This window comes from Thamnophis sirtalis, unplaced genomic scaffold (genome assembly GCF_051295495.1).
Source record: "Thamnophis sirtalis isolate CommonGarterSnake01/CBP01778 unplaced genomic scaffold, rThaSir2_p1.2 scaffold_1, whole genome shotgun sequence".
Taxonomy (NCBI): Eukaryota; Metazoa; Chordata; class Lepidosauria; order Squamata; family Natricidae; genus Thamnophis; species Thamnophis sirtalis.
The window spans coordinates 163,524,919-163,539,016 of record NW_028261381.1 but is presented as its reverse complement, the minus strand read 5'-3'; the positions used below and the strand labels follow the sequence as shown (position 1 = coordinate 163,539,016).

Sequence of the window (14,098 nt, the reverse complement as noted above, 5' to 3'; positions counted from 1 at the left end):
TCAAAGAAAAACCAGAAAGTCCAGTTGCCTCTTGAAAAAAAAATCACCTTTGGGACAACTATGACTTGGATGACTGAAAATCTCCATAAAGACACTGACAGGATAGTGGGGAATGGAAAGATTTATATTCCTTGCAGACAGCTGGTCATTTGCATCCTTTTAGAGAGTCGTTGAGGCCACTTGGAGATTTACCTGGGTCCTCAGGGTCACCTGAGTGGTGCTCCTGGTTCCTTAAAATCTTAAAAAGTTGCTGAGGTTGAGAAACATCCTAATATATGACTATCACTAAGTCTTTTATCTTATAATTCTTAATGAATGTATCTATTTTATTTTTCTTTATGAACACTGAGAGCATAGGCGTCAAAGACAAATTCTTTTGTGTGTCCAATCACACTTGGCCAATAAAAGAATTCTATTCTATGTAAACGTACCTGGGCAATTACATTACCATTATTCATTTTGGGTGGGGAAAGTTTAATCAGATGACTATTTTCATTGGTTTGCTTCATCGGAAAGATGACATATAGAATCTCCTCCCTAACATCATGATCCCCGAGGGAATACCTGTTCTATAATGCCCAGAGCAGGAGGGACTCCACTGTTCATGATTCCCAGCCAAAATATGGAACTTGGAGCGATGGGAAGGAGCTGTAATCTGATGCAGCGGGAAGGCTGGGGGGAGTCAGCCAAACAATGAGGGGAGCGGATGGGGGGGGGCTGCCTCTGTTTAGGGACCTTCGGGTGGAATGCACTAGAAGGGTTGGGGGATTTTTATGGGCATTGCAATGGGGGCAACATGCAGATTCGTCTATAGAAACAAGGCACGGAAGGTGTAAATCTGCACGCAGAGCAAACTCTGCCTTGCCAGACCCCCTCCTCGTGTGTAAAGAACAGATTTAACAGATTAACAGAGTTGGAAGGGACCTTATAGGTCATCTAGTCCAACCCTCCACCCAAGCAGGAGACCCTGCTTACACCATTTCTGACAAACGGCAGTCCAATCTCTTCTTGAAAGTCTCAAGTGATGAAGCTCCCAGAACTTCCGAAGGCAACTTCTGTTCCATTGGTTGATTGTTCTGTCAGCAAGTCCCTCCTTGTTTCTAGGTTGAATCTTTCCTTGGTCCGTTTCCATCCATTATTCCTTGTCTGGCCTTCAGAACAGCAGCAGCTGGGTATTTGAAAGGCAGTATGTGCTCGCAGATAGGTTACATTTCACAGCTTTTTCTTTTGCTATATTCAGTACTTTTTCCAAAGTGTTTGGGGGGGGGGGGAATCAGGAATGCACGAGAAAAATAGTTGAAGAAAAGAAATAAAAGGGGAAAAGGGGCGGGCGGGCGGGGGAGATAAGCATATATAAGCATGGCGTTATTTGCATAGGCACCTCCCATCATGCACTGGGGGAACTCCATAAAGCCTGTCATTTTTAAAATTAATTAAAAATAGGCGTAGATTCATTGTTTGAAAAGCAATATGCTCGAATGAGAAGAAATGTTTCGAATATGAAATACAGAAAGAAAAAAAAACCCGATCCTACTTGTGGCATTAATCACCATAACTTTAGAAAAACTGGAGGAATAACCTTTAAATACTCCTTAAGGCAAGCCATAGTTTGTGCTTGCTTCGGCAGCACATATACTAAAATTGGAACGATACAGAGAAGATTAGCATGGCCCCTGCGCAAGGATGACACGCAAATTCGTGAAGCGTTCCATATTTTGCAACTGGAACACACCTCTCTCTGCAGCCTCGTTTGCCTACACTAAAATACTTTTTTACAAAAATCACAAGGGGTGAATCCAAAGGGGTTATAGATCCAGATACAGATTAACAGAGTTGGAAGGAACTTTGTAGGTCATCTAGTCCTACCCCCTGCCCAAGCAGGAGACCCTTACACCATTTCTGACAGACCTGAGAAGCATTTGGAAAAAATCGCTGTTTGGTTCATGAAATTATTGAGTATTAATTTTTTAGAACAGTAAAAAGGCATTGAAAGAGTGAATACATTTGGAGGTATTACCCAACGATTGATTAATTAATTAAGTTGGTTTCAAAAACTATCCCTTTCTTTCAATGAAAGAAATTGCCCCTCCTTCATCTTCTGTGCATTTTAATGTCGCTGTATTATTATGGGTATATTTTGTCTATGACTGATATCTAATTTTTAAATGTACACCTAGAACAGTGTTTCTCAACCTTGGCTACTTGAAGATGTCTGGACTTCAACTCCCAGAATTCCCCAGCCAGCAAATGCTGGCTGGGGAATTCTGGGAGTTGAAGTCCAGACATCTTCAAGTGGCCAAGGTTGAGAAACACTGACCTAGAATCTGTTTAGAAATTTGTTTATTTACCATATGGCAGAAATATTAAAAAGCCCATCACAATTAAATTCTCAATGAGCTAATATGAAACGATTCAAGATAGTCCTCGGCTTACAACAATTTGCGTAGTGACCAAAATTATAATGGCACTGAAAGAGGTGACGTGACCATTTTTCACACTTACAACCCTTGCAGCATGGTCACGTGATCAAAATTTGGACGCATGGCAACTGACTCATATTTATGACGGTTGCAGTGTCCTGGGTCATATGACCTTTTGTGACCTTCTGACAAGCACAGTCAATGGGAAAGCCAGATTCACTTAATGACTGTAATACTAACTTAACAACTGCAGTGATTCACTTACCAACAATGGCAAGAAAGGTCACAAAATGGGGCAAAATTCCCTTAAACACTGTCTCACTTAGCAACAAGGTTTGGCGTCAACTGTGGTTTGTAAGTCGAGGGCTACCTGTGCTCTATTTACAAATTCAAAGGTAGGCTATTTATATAGTGAATACAAGATGGAGTTGCATATAAAAAGTCTCTGGGGGTTTCCCTGATATGCACTCAAAAGGCCACTGTTTATTTAGAAATGAGGTAAAGTTTCAAAGATTGAAAAATGTAATTGTAATGTAGGAAGTTACCCCTCTCCTAGAAAAATGAAATATCCTGGGAAATATTGAAAAGGCAGAATATTATATTTCCCTGGATCAGAAATGGAGAGACATGTTTTTAGGCAGGACGCAGACTCACTCTTAATAACCCCCACCTTTGTCAATGGGCCATTAAAAAAGCCTGGGCCAGTCTTTTCTACATAAATATTTCCCTATTCAGCTCCTGATGGGATTAAGGCATGATAATATTAGCCCTTTACCTATCTCATCACAAGGCACCAGTGACGTGCGGTGAGGTTCACTACAGGTGAGGCAAGCGGGCAGGATTTCGCCTCACCCCCATCAGCCAGAATAGTGCGCGCGCACGCGCCATCCAGCCCCCTCACCCCAGCTGCACTTGAGGAGAGGGGGGAAAGCCAAGCAGAGCCCCCTCTTCCCACTCAAAGCCCCTTAAAGCAGAGAACAAGCCCGCTCTATGGTGGACAGGCGCGCTGGCACTTTAAAGTGCCGGCATGCCTTCCGGGCCAGCCATTCAGTGGGAATGGCTGGCCCGGAAGGCATGCCGGCACTTTAAAGTGCATGCCACCTCGGCCCGCCATACAGCAAAACATGTCCTGGTTTGTGGCCGGGTGGCACGCTGGCACTTTAAAGTGTATTCAGCGGGAATGGCCAGCCCGGAAGGCATGCCGCCACTTAAAAGTCCCAGCGCGCCTGTCCGCCATAGAGCGGGCTTGTTCTCTGCTTTAAGGGGGCTTTGAGTGGGAAGGGGGGGCTCTGCTTGGCTTTCCCCCCTCTCCTCAGGTGTAACTGGGGTGAGGGGGGTGGATGGCGCGTGCACGCACACTATTCCTGCTGGGGGGGGGGGAGGCAAAATCCTGCCGGCTTGCCTCATCGGCAGTGAACCTCACTGCACGTTACTGGTGATCAGGCTGTGCGGGAGAAATTGGCTCAGTGGTGGTTGGCGATTGAAACATATAAAGGAATATCGCTCCCACCGCCTTGAGTCCGGAAGCAGTTCCATAACTGGAAGATACAGACATTTTGGTGAGGTACCGACATTTAGTACTGTAAGGAGCCCCAGACTGCTCCTGAGTGAAGGAGTGGAACATCTGCCAGTTTGAACTATTGAAGGTGAGGCAACTGGCAGTTGGAACAGTTCTTTTCAGGTGGGGAGGGGAAGTAGAACTCCTTAGCATTAGAGCGTGTTAATTACTGTATAAGAAATACTAATGATCTGATGGTCATTTTGAAAAATCCTTTCGTATCTTGCGTCTTTGAAGCCAAGGGGAACATATGTGCCAAATTTCAAGTTTGTAGGCTTTACGGTTCTAGAGATTTTGTGATGAGTGAGTGGTATTTGCTTTTTATAGATGATAGATAGATAGATAGATAGATAGATAGATAGATAGATAGATAGATGATAGATAGATATAGATATAGATATAGATATAGATATATAGATATAGATATAGATAGATATAGATAAACCAATAATATTTCTAATGCTATTCTTATTGTGTATTTATAATAGAATATATAATATTCTTTATTGGCCAAGTGTGATTGGACACACAAGGAATTTGTTTCCGGTGCATAAGCTCTCAGTGTACATACAAGCAATAAAGTGATAAATCATAAATCATAAGATTACATCCATAGGAGCAGGTAATAGGAAAGATGAGAAGGATATAAAAGGTAATACAGCCCTACTACGTAGTTAGATATCCTTAGGCATCCTTAGATGTGGGAACTGAAGTGGAGAAGCTTTCTGGATGAGAAGCAAAATGTCTTCAAGGAAAAACGAAGTTCAGTGCCTTTTTTTTAAAAGCACCTTTGGGTTGATGAAAGAAATGTCCTTCTGGGTTCGGCTCCAAGTGGGGAAAAAGACACTGGAGACATGGAGGCTGCTTGGAAAGATGGTTTATTGGTGGACAGGACCACATGGCTTGAGTCCTGAACAGAAAAGGTGATCACATGCTTCAATGTTGGTGGAGAAGGCCTGAGGGAGGGGCTTGCTAGGCTTTTTATACTCTGTTCAGTCCCACCTCTCTGTTTCCTGTTCCTGTGTAAGCAATGTATTCTGATTGGTTGTCAGACTCCCATAGGGCCATGCAGGGGCAACTCTCTGGGCTGTGTTTTGAATCTAGGTCTAGTTGAGTTCTCAGATGCTATGTGGTCAGTTGAATAAAGGGGCAATATTATCATGCCTTTACTCCCATCCCCCCTGGGGCTGCAGTGGAGAAGTCTTTATTATGTAAAGTGGACTAGCTTGGCCTTCTTAATGGCCCATTGACAAAGTGGGGATGGGCAGGAAGTTACAGGCAGCTATTCTGTTTTTTAAAACATATTTCTTTCTTTTCACATCCAGAGAAATATTCTGCCTTTTCAATATTTCCTAGGATATTTCATTTTTCTAGGAGAGGACTGGGTGATAACTTCTTACAGGGTCTTCATGTCTAGTTGTTTTGGTAAGCAATGTCCTATAGCGGCATCCTGAGGGGAGAAATTGAAACAGTTTATGTCCGGGATATGAAGGGTCTGTGGATATTTTCCCATAAATTAGAAAAACTGCATCACATCTGAAGTTTTAAAAATTAAAATATATTTAAAACTGTTGGAATAAAATAATGTTGTCACACCATCATTATGCTTATTATAAGTACCATTATGGTGAATATTTCCCGGACCTTTTTGTCGCATAACAAACATAGGAAAAATTCTCCTGCTTGGAAGATGTAATCTTAACTCTGTTTAGGACAGAAATAAAAATTAGAATCACTTATATATTTATATAAATTATAGCATTCGTATTATATTTACCATGTTTTTAAAAGACTCATATTGCATTAATAAAGCATAATCATAACAGAAGCTCCATTCTCTGTGATGTTCAAAGATGAAAGAGTAACAAACGTTTTCTATAAATGGATCTATCAAGGCTGAGCCATAAAGAGGCTGGGTAGAAAAGGAATTTACAGAAGAGAGACTAAGAACTGATTGATTGCAAATAAATTGTTATTTTGGAGCAAAGCAAAATATGGAACGCTTCACGAATTTGCGTGTCATCCTTGCGCAGGGGCCATGCTAATCTTCTCTGTATCGTTCCAATTTTAGTATATGTGCTGCCGAAGCGAGCACAAATGTAACTCTGCCTTGTACAGTATATAAGGGTTTTTGTCAATGTAATTGTATTGTTATGGTGAGATACTGTAACGTGCAAATATATTTGTTATTTTTTACATTCATATAGGATCTTCGTAGCCCTCTGTTTCTTTTTAAAATAGTAGTACTAAAATAAATAAAAAATGTTTTCAATAGATTATCCGATTACTTTTTCCTCGGGGTGCATGATGGGAAGGGACGTATGCAAATACACACCCTCTGGGTATCATCGCGGAAGGTTTGGGTAGGAATTAAGATCAGAGGTGCTCATCCTTATTAAGAACCCCGGAAACAAACGGGGATTTGAGTTTTCGCAGCAAAAGAGGCTTGGGAAGATTAAATTTTTCTCTGGGGTGAACTTTTCAAAGATTTTATTTCACATGAATATCAGGCACTTCATAAGACAGCGTTAAAGAGAAAAGCCCATGTTTTGGCGCATGCGCATGGGGGCTGGACCGCATGGATGGTTGAGGTAAGTAGGGGGATATGGGAGAGTTCATTTTGGGAAGAACGGGGGGGGGCAGCAGAAGTAAGAAAGAATGCTAAAAATCTCGACATTTTAAAGCTATTATCGGAGGATATTTTTGCTGCGGAGCTTGTACTTCCAGAGTAATTTCCTCCCTTCCATCGTTTGTTGAGGCATTAATCTTTTAGAGCCATTATACTGGATACAGAGCAGTGATTACTGGTTTTGGTAGCTTGTGGGATGCTTTGAATTTAATACAACTTGAGTTTAGCAAGCATTTGACAAGTTTTTACAGGCAGATCTCGACTTACAGCAGTTCGTTTAGTGACCGCTTATGGCACTGAAAAAAATGACTGATGACCGTTTTTCAAAGTGCCTTTCCAGCGTCCCCATGATCATGTGATCCAAATTCAGATGCTTGGCAACTGGTTCATATTTATGACCGTTGATGTGTCCCAAAGTCGTGTGATTCCCCTCTTGTGACCTTCTGACAAGCAAAGTCAATGGGGAAGCCGGAGTCACTTAACAACCAGATTACTAACTTATCAACTGCGGTGATTCACTTAACAACCATGGTAAGAAAGTGATAAAATGGGACAAAATACACTTAACAAACGTCTCACTTAACAAATGTTGGGCTCAGTTGTAGTCGTAAGTCGAGATCTACTTGTATTGGCAACTTAAATCAATGTGTGATCTATTAAGGGAAAAGCACAGATGCCTTCAAAACCATAGTCAAAGAGTGATTGGTTGATTATGCACCATCAAGTCACTGTTGAGTCTAACTGCCCTTCACAGAATGGACAGAATAGTCATTATGTTTTAAAAATCAAATTGGGATAAACCTGGAATAATAAGGCATTCAATGGGGAGCTACAAGTTTGTTCCTGGAACTGGTACCCATTAATATTTTCATGAATGACTTGAGTGAACAGAAGTAGGGAAGATCTGCCATGTTTAAGACCATCATATCTAGGCTGCAAACATCTAGACTGGTGTTTCTCAAATCTAGTGACATTGAGATCTGTCAACTTCAAATCCCAGAATTCCCCAGCTGTGAGATAGTGGGTACCTGATTTAGAAGCGATGCATCTGAAAAGATTTTTGGAATTGTCACTGATCTTAAATTGAATATGCTTCAGCAGTGCAACATATTTGAAAAAAGGGTGAAATGCAGTTTTGGGCTGCATTGATAGAAGTACAGGTCCCAAATTATAGGAAAAGCCGTTTCCATGATATACAGCATAACTCAGACGCCACCTTGAGTGTTTGGTTCCAAGCATCCCCTTTTTAAAAACCCAGAGAGATTGTCAACATTGTAAAAAGTGCAGGTATAATTAGGGAATTGGAAACAAGGCCTTCATGAGGAGAGATTGAGGAAATCAGATATATTTAACTGGGAGAAGAGGCAGTTAAAGAGAAGAGAAGAGACTAAGGAAGGGAAATGATAATGCTTTTTAAGTACTTGGAGGAAAGTTACAATGACAATGACAAAGATCAAGATCTTTTCTCACTCTCTCCACTGGAAGAACTTCCTAACATGAAGCACATTTTGACAACTAAAGCCAGAGACATGGTGGGATCTTGTCATGGGATGCGCTCAGGCAAAAGGTTGAGCAGGGAGTGCTTTAATTTGATGCTAGGGCTAGTTTTGATTGCCTAATTAGCCCTTTCTGACTCTTGTTGGTATGAACATTTATAGCTAAAACATATACCTGGTTGTGATAAATGCCATTTAAAACCATTAATGGCATTCAAATCAAATGTCAACAAAGTAACAATAGAAGAAAATATTTGTAGATCAGGGTGGAAGTGTGGAATCTTTGGTGCTCTCTGAGCTTGGATGTTTTCTTACAGATGTTGGATGTAATGAAATGACTGTGGCAAACAACCAAACTCAAGAAGGCACCAAGAATTCCAAAGAGAAGCAAGATTCATTTTACCAATATTGACAGCTACCTGACATATTCTTACGTAGCATGAACATAAAATCGCATAGCACCGCGAATCTACGGCACATGTGCCACAGGTGGCATGCAGGGCCCTCTCTGCAGACACGCGAGCCATTTCCCTAGCTCAGTTCCACCACACACGTATGCGTGCCTCCCACCGGCCAGCTGGTTTTGGGTCTCTGCCAGCATGCGCGGGCGGGGGCATGCACAGGGGGTCATGCATGCATGGGCGGCAGGGCACATGCAGGGGGCAGGATGCACGCATATGCAGGGGGAGCATGGAGAGTCGTGCATGCATGCACACTGGACAGGGTGCACAGAGGGGCAGGGCACACGGGGGGATCATGCATGCATTGCATTATGGGTTCTTGCATGTGAGTGCACACTATCACACACGGACACGCTTTTGGCACATGGTGACTAAAAGGTTAGCCATCACTGGCATAGCACTTCCAGATGGCTACGGATTTCAAAAGCCTTAAAAAATATCAGTAGGCTGGCTGAGTAGCACTATTTTTTCCCCATCATTGTTTCAGTCAATCCAACCGGTCCGTCAAATTGATTTGAAACCTTACATTCCTTTTAAAACTCACTTAAGGTTTCTGGGGTTTAAAAGATGAGATAACGGGTTGCTTTCAACTTTTTCAGCTACATCTACCATTAGGGCCAGCCAGATGTGATCCAGCAATTCAGAGGTGTCTTTCGGGGTGTGGGGAGTGCCGGGGGGGGTGTGGAGTTTGAGAGGGAAGGCAGGTGTTGGAGGCAAATCACACGAGTGTTGGGAGCGACATCAGTTTGGCTCCTTATGGATGTGCATCATTGTTTCACATGCACATATGAAAAGATGGAGCTTGCACTGTGACAGCAGGGTGATGCTTTTCTCCTTTTGACAAAAGCAGAGGACTTTGTGGCTGCCTTTGTAAACGTATCTGGATAATTTTTTTTAAAAAAAGGTAAATGGAGGCAAAGTTAAAAAGGGGGAAATGTGACTTTAGTTCACATACAGGTCCTTTGTCTTTGATTTAGAAAGAAACTGAATTAAAAGGAGACTCATTCCAATTGATCGTACTTGGAAAAAAGTCCAACTCTCTTCCAGCAACACACGATTTGTTTGGATTGTGGTGGGCATCTGATGGAATTAATATAGTGAAGAGTGGGAAAATGCCTGCTGTCTTGTCTGTGTGTTAATGTTCCTTCTTCTGCCTTGCAGACACTTACTGCTTCCCCTTACCTTTTGTCCAAACTTTGGACAAAATATTGCAAGCAGCCTATTTTAAGAAGTGAAGCAGGGGATGGCTGCTGTGTGATTCCCTTTGGTTGATCAGCTTTTTATTATTATTTTTATTATTTATTTGTCTTGTATGCTGCCCACTCCCGGAGGACTCCGGGCGGCTCACAAAAGGCAAGGGAAAGGGTGAAATGAGACAAAGACAACATATTAAAAACAAAACCAACATTCACAATTTCTGTGGAGGTAGATGCTTCTCAGCCCCTCCAGCCTGCTGGAACAGCCAGGACTTGGTGGCTTTGCGGAAGGCCGGGAGGGTAGTAAGGATCCGGATCTCAACAGGGAGCTCGTTCCAGAGGGCCGGAGCTGCAACAGAGAAGGATCTCCCCCCGGGGAGTCGCCAGCCGACATTGGCTGGCAGATGGAATCCGGAGGAGACCTAACCTGTGAGATCTAATTGGTCTGAGAGAGGTAATCGGCAGGAGGCGGTCTCTCAGGTACCCAGGTCCGATGCCATGTAGGGCTTTATAGGTAGCGACCAGCACCTTGAAGCAGATTCGGAGACTAATAAGTAGCCAGTGCAGCTCGCGGAGGATAGGTGTAACGTGGGTGTACCTTGGTGCACCCACAATTGCTCGTGCGGCTGCATTCTGGACTAATTGGAGTCTTCGAACACTCTTCAAGCTGGTTTTGTTTTTTCTTCTTCTTTGTAATGGTTACAGCAGCTTCCAGTTGCAATTTTCTTCTAGGTAGCAGTTCCCAGCTATTAAACTGAGGAAGATACAATGGATCTGGCCTATATCTCTGAGTGGGAGAAGCGGCCAAAGAGCAACCATTGCCCATCCATTTCACTGGTCTGTGCCTGGTCTTGTCGCAACTTGATTGCTTTCACCACAGATCTCAAAAATGAGGAGGAAAAAGGTATGTTGGCTTCTTTGCCATTGACATTACTCTTAATGCATCCCGGAATATGAAGATAGTTACTGAAATGGTTTTAATATTTTAACATTATTTTAAGATTTTTAACCAGTTTGATCTAATATTTAAGGCACCAATCTTGAAACCAGGATTGGATTGGATTTATTAGATTTATATGCCGCCCTTTTCCCTGAAGGGGACTCAGGGCGGCTCACAATTCAGTCAGAGAAAGGGGTACAGACAGGGGATAAAAAGACAAACGTAACAGTACACAATTTAAAACACACAACAACCATACCATTCGAGGAGGGGGGCAGAAGCTCTTTAGCCCCAGGCCTGTCGGAATAGCCAGGTTTTAAGGGCTTTGCGGAAGGCCTGGAAGGTGGTGAGGGTTCGAATCTCCATGGGGAGCTTGTTCCAGAGGGTCGGAGCAGCCACAGAGAAGGCTCTCCTCCGGGTAGTCGCCAGTCGGCATTGGCCGGCGGATGGAATTCGGAGGAGGCCTAATCTGTGGGATCTGATCGGTCTATTGGAGGTAATTGGCAGCAGGCGGTCTCTCAAGTACCCAGGTCCAATACCATGAAGGAGACATCCTTACATGCGAAAACTGACTGGATGACTTTGGGCTAAACACCAGGAGATTGGGAGTTGTAGTCCCACTTTCGGCATGAAAGCCAGCTGGGTGACTTTGTGCCAGTCACTCTCTCAGCCCAACCAGGGGTGGGATTGAAAATTTTTAGCAACCAGTTCTCTGCCTGGTTGCTGGGTGGCTGTGGCCACGGGGACGTGGCCTAGTTGGCTTCCTGCACCATGGTGGCGGGGTGTGTGTGTGTATCCGCCCTCCCCAGGCTCCAGAGGCATTCCTCGAGCCTCCAGGAGGGCGAAAACAGAATCCCCCAGGCTCCAGAGGAAACGGACCCGTTTCCAGACTTCTGGAACTTCCGGGAGGCCTGTTTTTCACCCTCCCGGAGCCTCTGTGTGGGCCCTACACTTACCTGCCATCCAAAACGGGCCACGTGGAGACTCCTGGATGGGGTAGGGTGAGTGGGGTGAGCCGGTCCTTGTAACTACTGTTTCGGCATACCAGATTAAAATTAACATCCGGTTCGCTCGAACTGGCTGAATCTCAGCCTTGAGCCGAACCCACCTCACAGGGGTTGTTGTTGTAGGGAAGCTAGGAGGAGGAGGAGGAAGTATTATATGCCTCCTTGAGTTATTTATAAAAACTAAAGGTGGGATACAAATAAATAAATGTTGCTAACAACCAGGAGGAAGGTCTATTCGGTATGTTCTGATTTATTTATAAAAATAATAAAGGTGGGGTATAAATAAATAAGAGAATATGAAGAAATGGATAATCTTGTACCAAACATAGGGCTCTGCCCTAGTGGTGGGATTCATTTTTTTTACTACTGGTTCTGTGGGCATGGTGTAGCTTGGTGGGCATAGCAGAGGAAGGTTACTGCAAAATCCCCATTCTCTCCCGATCAGCCAGAGACTAAAATATGAAGAACAGTTGCAGGAACTGGGTATGTCTAGTTTAATAGAAAGAAGGACTAGGGGAGACATGATAGCAGTCTTCCAATATCTCAGGGGTTGCCACAAAGGAGGTTAAACTATTCTCCAAAGCCCCTGAGGGTAGCAATAGCAATAGCAGTTAGACTTATATACCGCTTCATAGGGCTTTCAGCCCGCTCTAAATGGTTTACAAAGTCAGCATATTGCCTCCAACAACAATCCGGGTCCTCATTTTACCCACCTCGGAAGGATGGAAGGCTGAGTCAACCCTGAGCCGGTGAGATTTGAACTGCAGAACTGCAGTCAGCTGAAGTAGCCTGCAGTGCTGCATTTAACCACTGCGCCACCTCGGCTAGGGTAGGACAAGAAGCAATGGGTGGAAACTAATCAAGGAGAGAAACAACTTAGAACTGAGGAGAAATTTCCTGACAGAACAATTAATCAGTGGAACAGCTTGCCTCCAGAAGTTGTGAATGCCCCAACTCTGGAAGTCTTTAAGAAGATGTTGGATAGCCATCTGTCTGAAATGATATAGGGTTTCCTTCCTAGGCAGGGGATTGGACTAGAAGACTTCCAAGGTCCTTTCCAACTCTGCTATTGTATTGTACCTGATCTCCAAGCAGCTGCAGTGTTAATTCTAAATAATATTTTCTCTCCTCTACTGCTTTCTCATCCACCTGTCAGGTTCCAAGTAATACACCCATAGCAAACAAAACTCCGAGGCAAGTAGATTCTTCAAAGAATAGTTTTATTGGGTATATCATATTGGCATAGTTCTGGTGAAAACCGACTCTGAAGGTTCCCACCGTTTTCACTGAATTAAAAGTAAAAGTTTTTCCCCTTCCCCAAACAATCAGTCACATGGTCCAATCAAGGTGGCTTCCGGTTGCCTGATAATGTCACTCCTCCTCTCTCTGACCAGGTGTGAGAATGTCCTTGGTTCTCAGGAGAAAGTATTTTGTTTTGGCTACAAACTCCAGCTATCTGTATTCCCCCTTCACTATCCCTCAGCTCCAGTGTGGAAACATTGAAGCTTCAAAATGGCTTTGGTCAGGTCAGCTTCAGGGTTGACACTTATCTATGTCACTTTTTTTTCTTTCCTTTCCTTCCTCAGACCTCACACACATGATCCACATCCTTGACACAGAACACCCGTGGGACGTCCACTCCATCAATTCTGGACACATTGAAATAATCACCTGCTTGGAATGGGATCAGTCAGGTAAAGAAAGGCAACTGTAGCTTGGTGCACCTGTTTGACCTGAAGACCTTGAGTTCATTTCGTGGCACTTGCAAATAAAAAAGTGTTTCCGCCAATGGGTTGCCTGGGAAAATCTTAAGTTTTTCCAGAAACACCTGAAGTGTCATTGAGTTGATGAAATGGATATTAAAGATCCATTTCTTCAGGCTGGTACTTTCCAGATTTATTGAAGAGAGTGCAGGATGGGGAAGTATGGTGTCAAGGCTCCCAACTAACAAACCCAAGACTTGGCTTCTTCCCAAAGGTCCTCTTTATTGAGTACATCATATCAGCCCAGTGGAAGGGAAAACCAATTCTAAATCTTTCCCACACTTTCAGTATAATGAAACTAGGAAATAAGGGTCATAGGTCATTTTGGTCAATTGGGTTATTTGGCAGGCTCTTCAGGCACTCATTCCGCAACCTTATCAGTTGCCGGTAGAGATGATCTTGGTTCTCAGAAGAAAGCTCTTTGTTGTGCCTAGTAATGCATTCCAACCTCCTTCCCCCCTTTCCCTTCTGTGTGGCAACTGAGGAACAGAAAGATGGCTGTGGCCAGGTTCAGTTCACAATTGATAGGTGGTTTATATTATTAGATACCAGGGGTGGGTTTCTCGCCCCGTTCCAACCGGTTCGGTTGGAACGGGGCCGGCGGCGTCCTTGTGCACGCGCGCAGTGC

At 43.6% G+C, this 14,098-nt stretch overlaps 1 protein-coding gene and 2 non-coding genes across 3 annotated transcripts in view; 2 read left to right on the top strand and 1 right to left on the bottom strand.

Annotated features, from left to right (window-relative positions):
* The first annotated feature begins 1,611 nt into the window (after positions 1–1,611).
* LOC148049815 (U6 spliceosomal RNA) lies at positions 1,612–1,718 on the top strand. Its single transcript, XR_015695300.1, has one exon. It is a non-coding gene; the product is annotated as a U6 spliceosomal RNA (small nuclear RNA).
* Positions 1,719–5,966: 4,248 nt separating this feature from the next.
* LOC148049814 (U6 spliceosomal RNA) lies at positions 5,967–6,073 on the bottom strand. Its single transcript, XR_015695297.1, has one exon. It is a non-coding gene; the product is annotated as a U6 spliceosomal RNA (small nuclear RNA).
* A 371-nt stretch (positions 6,074–6,444) lies between these two features.
* Positions 6,445–14,098, top strand: part of MED16 (mediator complex subunit 16) — a 33,123-nt gene continuing 25,469 nt past the window's right edge. The window contains exons 1-3 of the mRNA XM_087702420.1: positions 6,445–6,569; positions 10,493–10,664; positions 13,294–13,401. Of these exons, the coding sequence (XP_087558546.1) occupies positions 10,529–10,664; positions 13,294–13,401 (244 nt within the window). The 5' untranslated portion in view covers positions 6,445–6,569; positions 10,493–10,528. The remainder of the gene's footprint in view (positions 6,570–10,492; positions 10,665–13,293; positions 13,402–14,098) is intronic.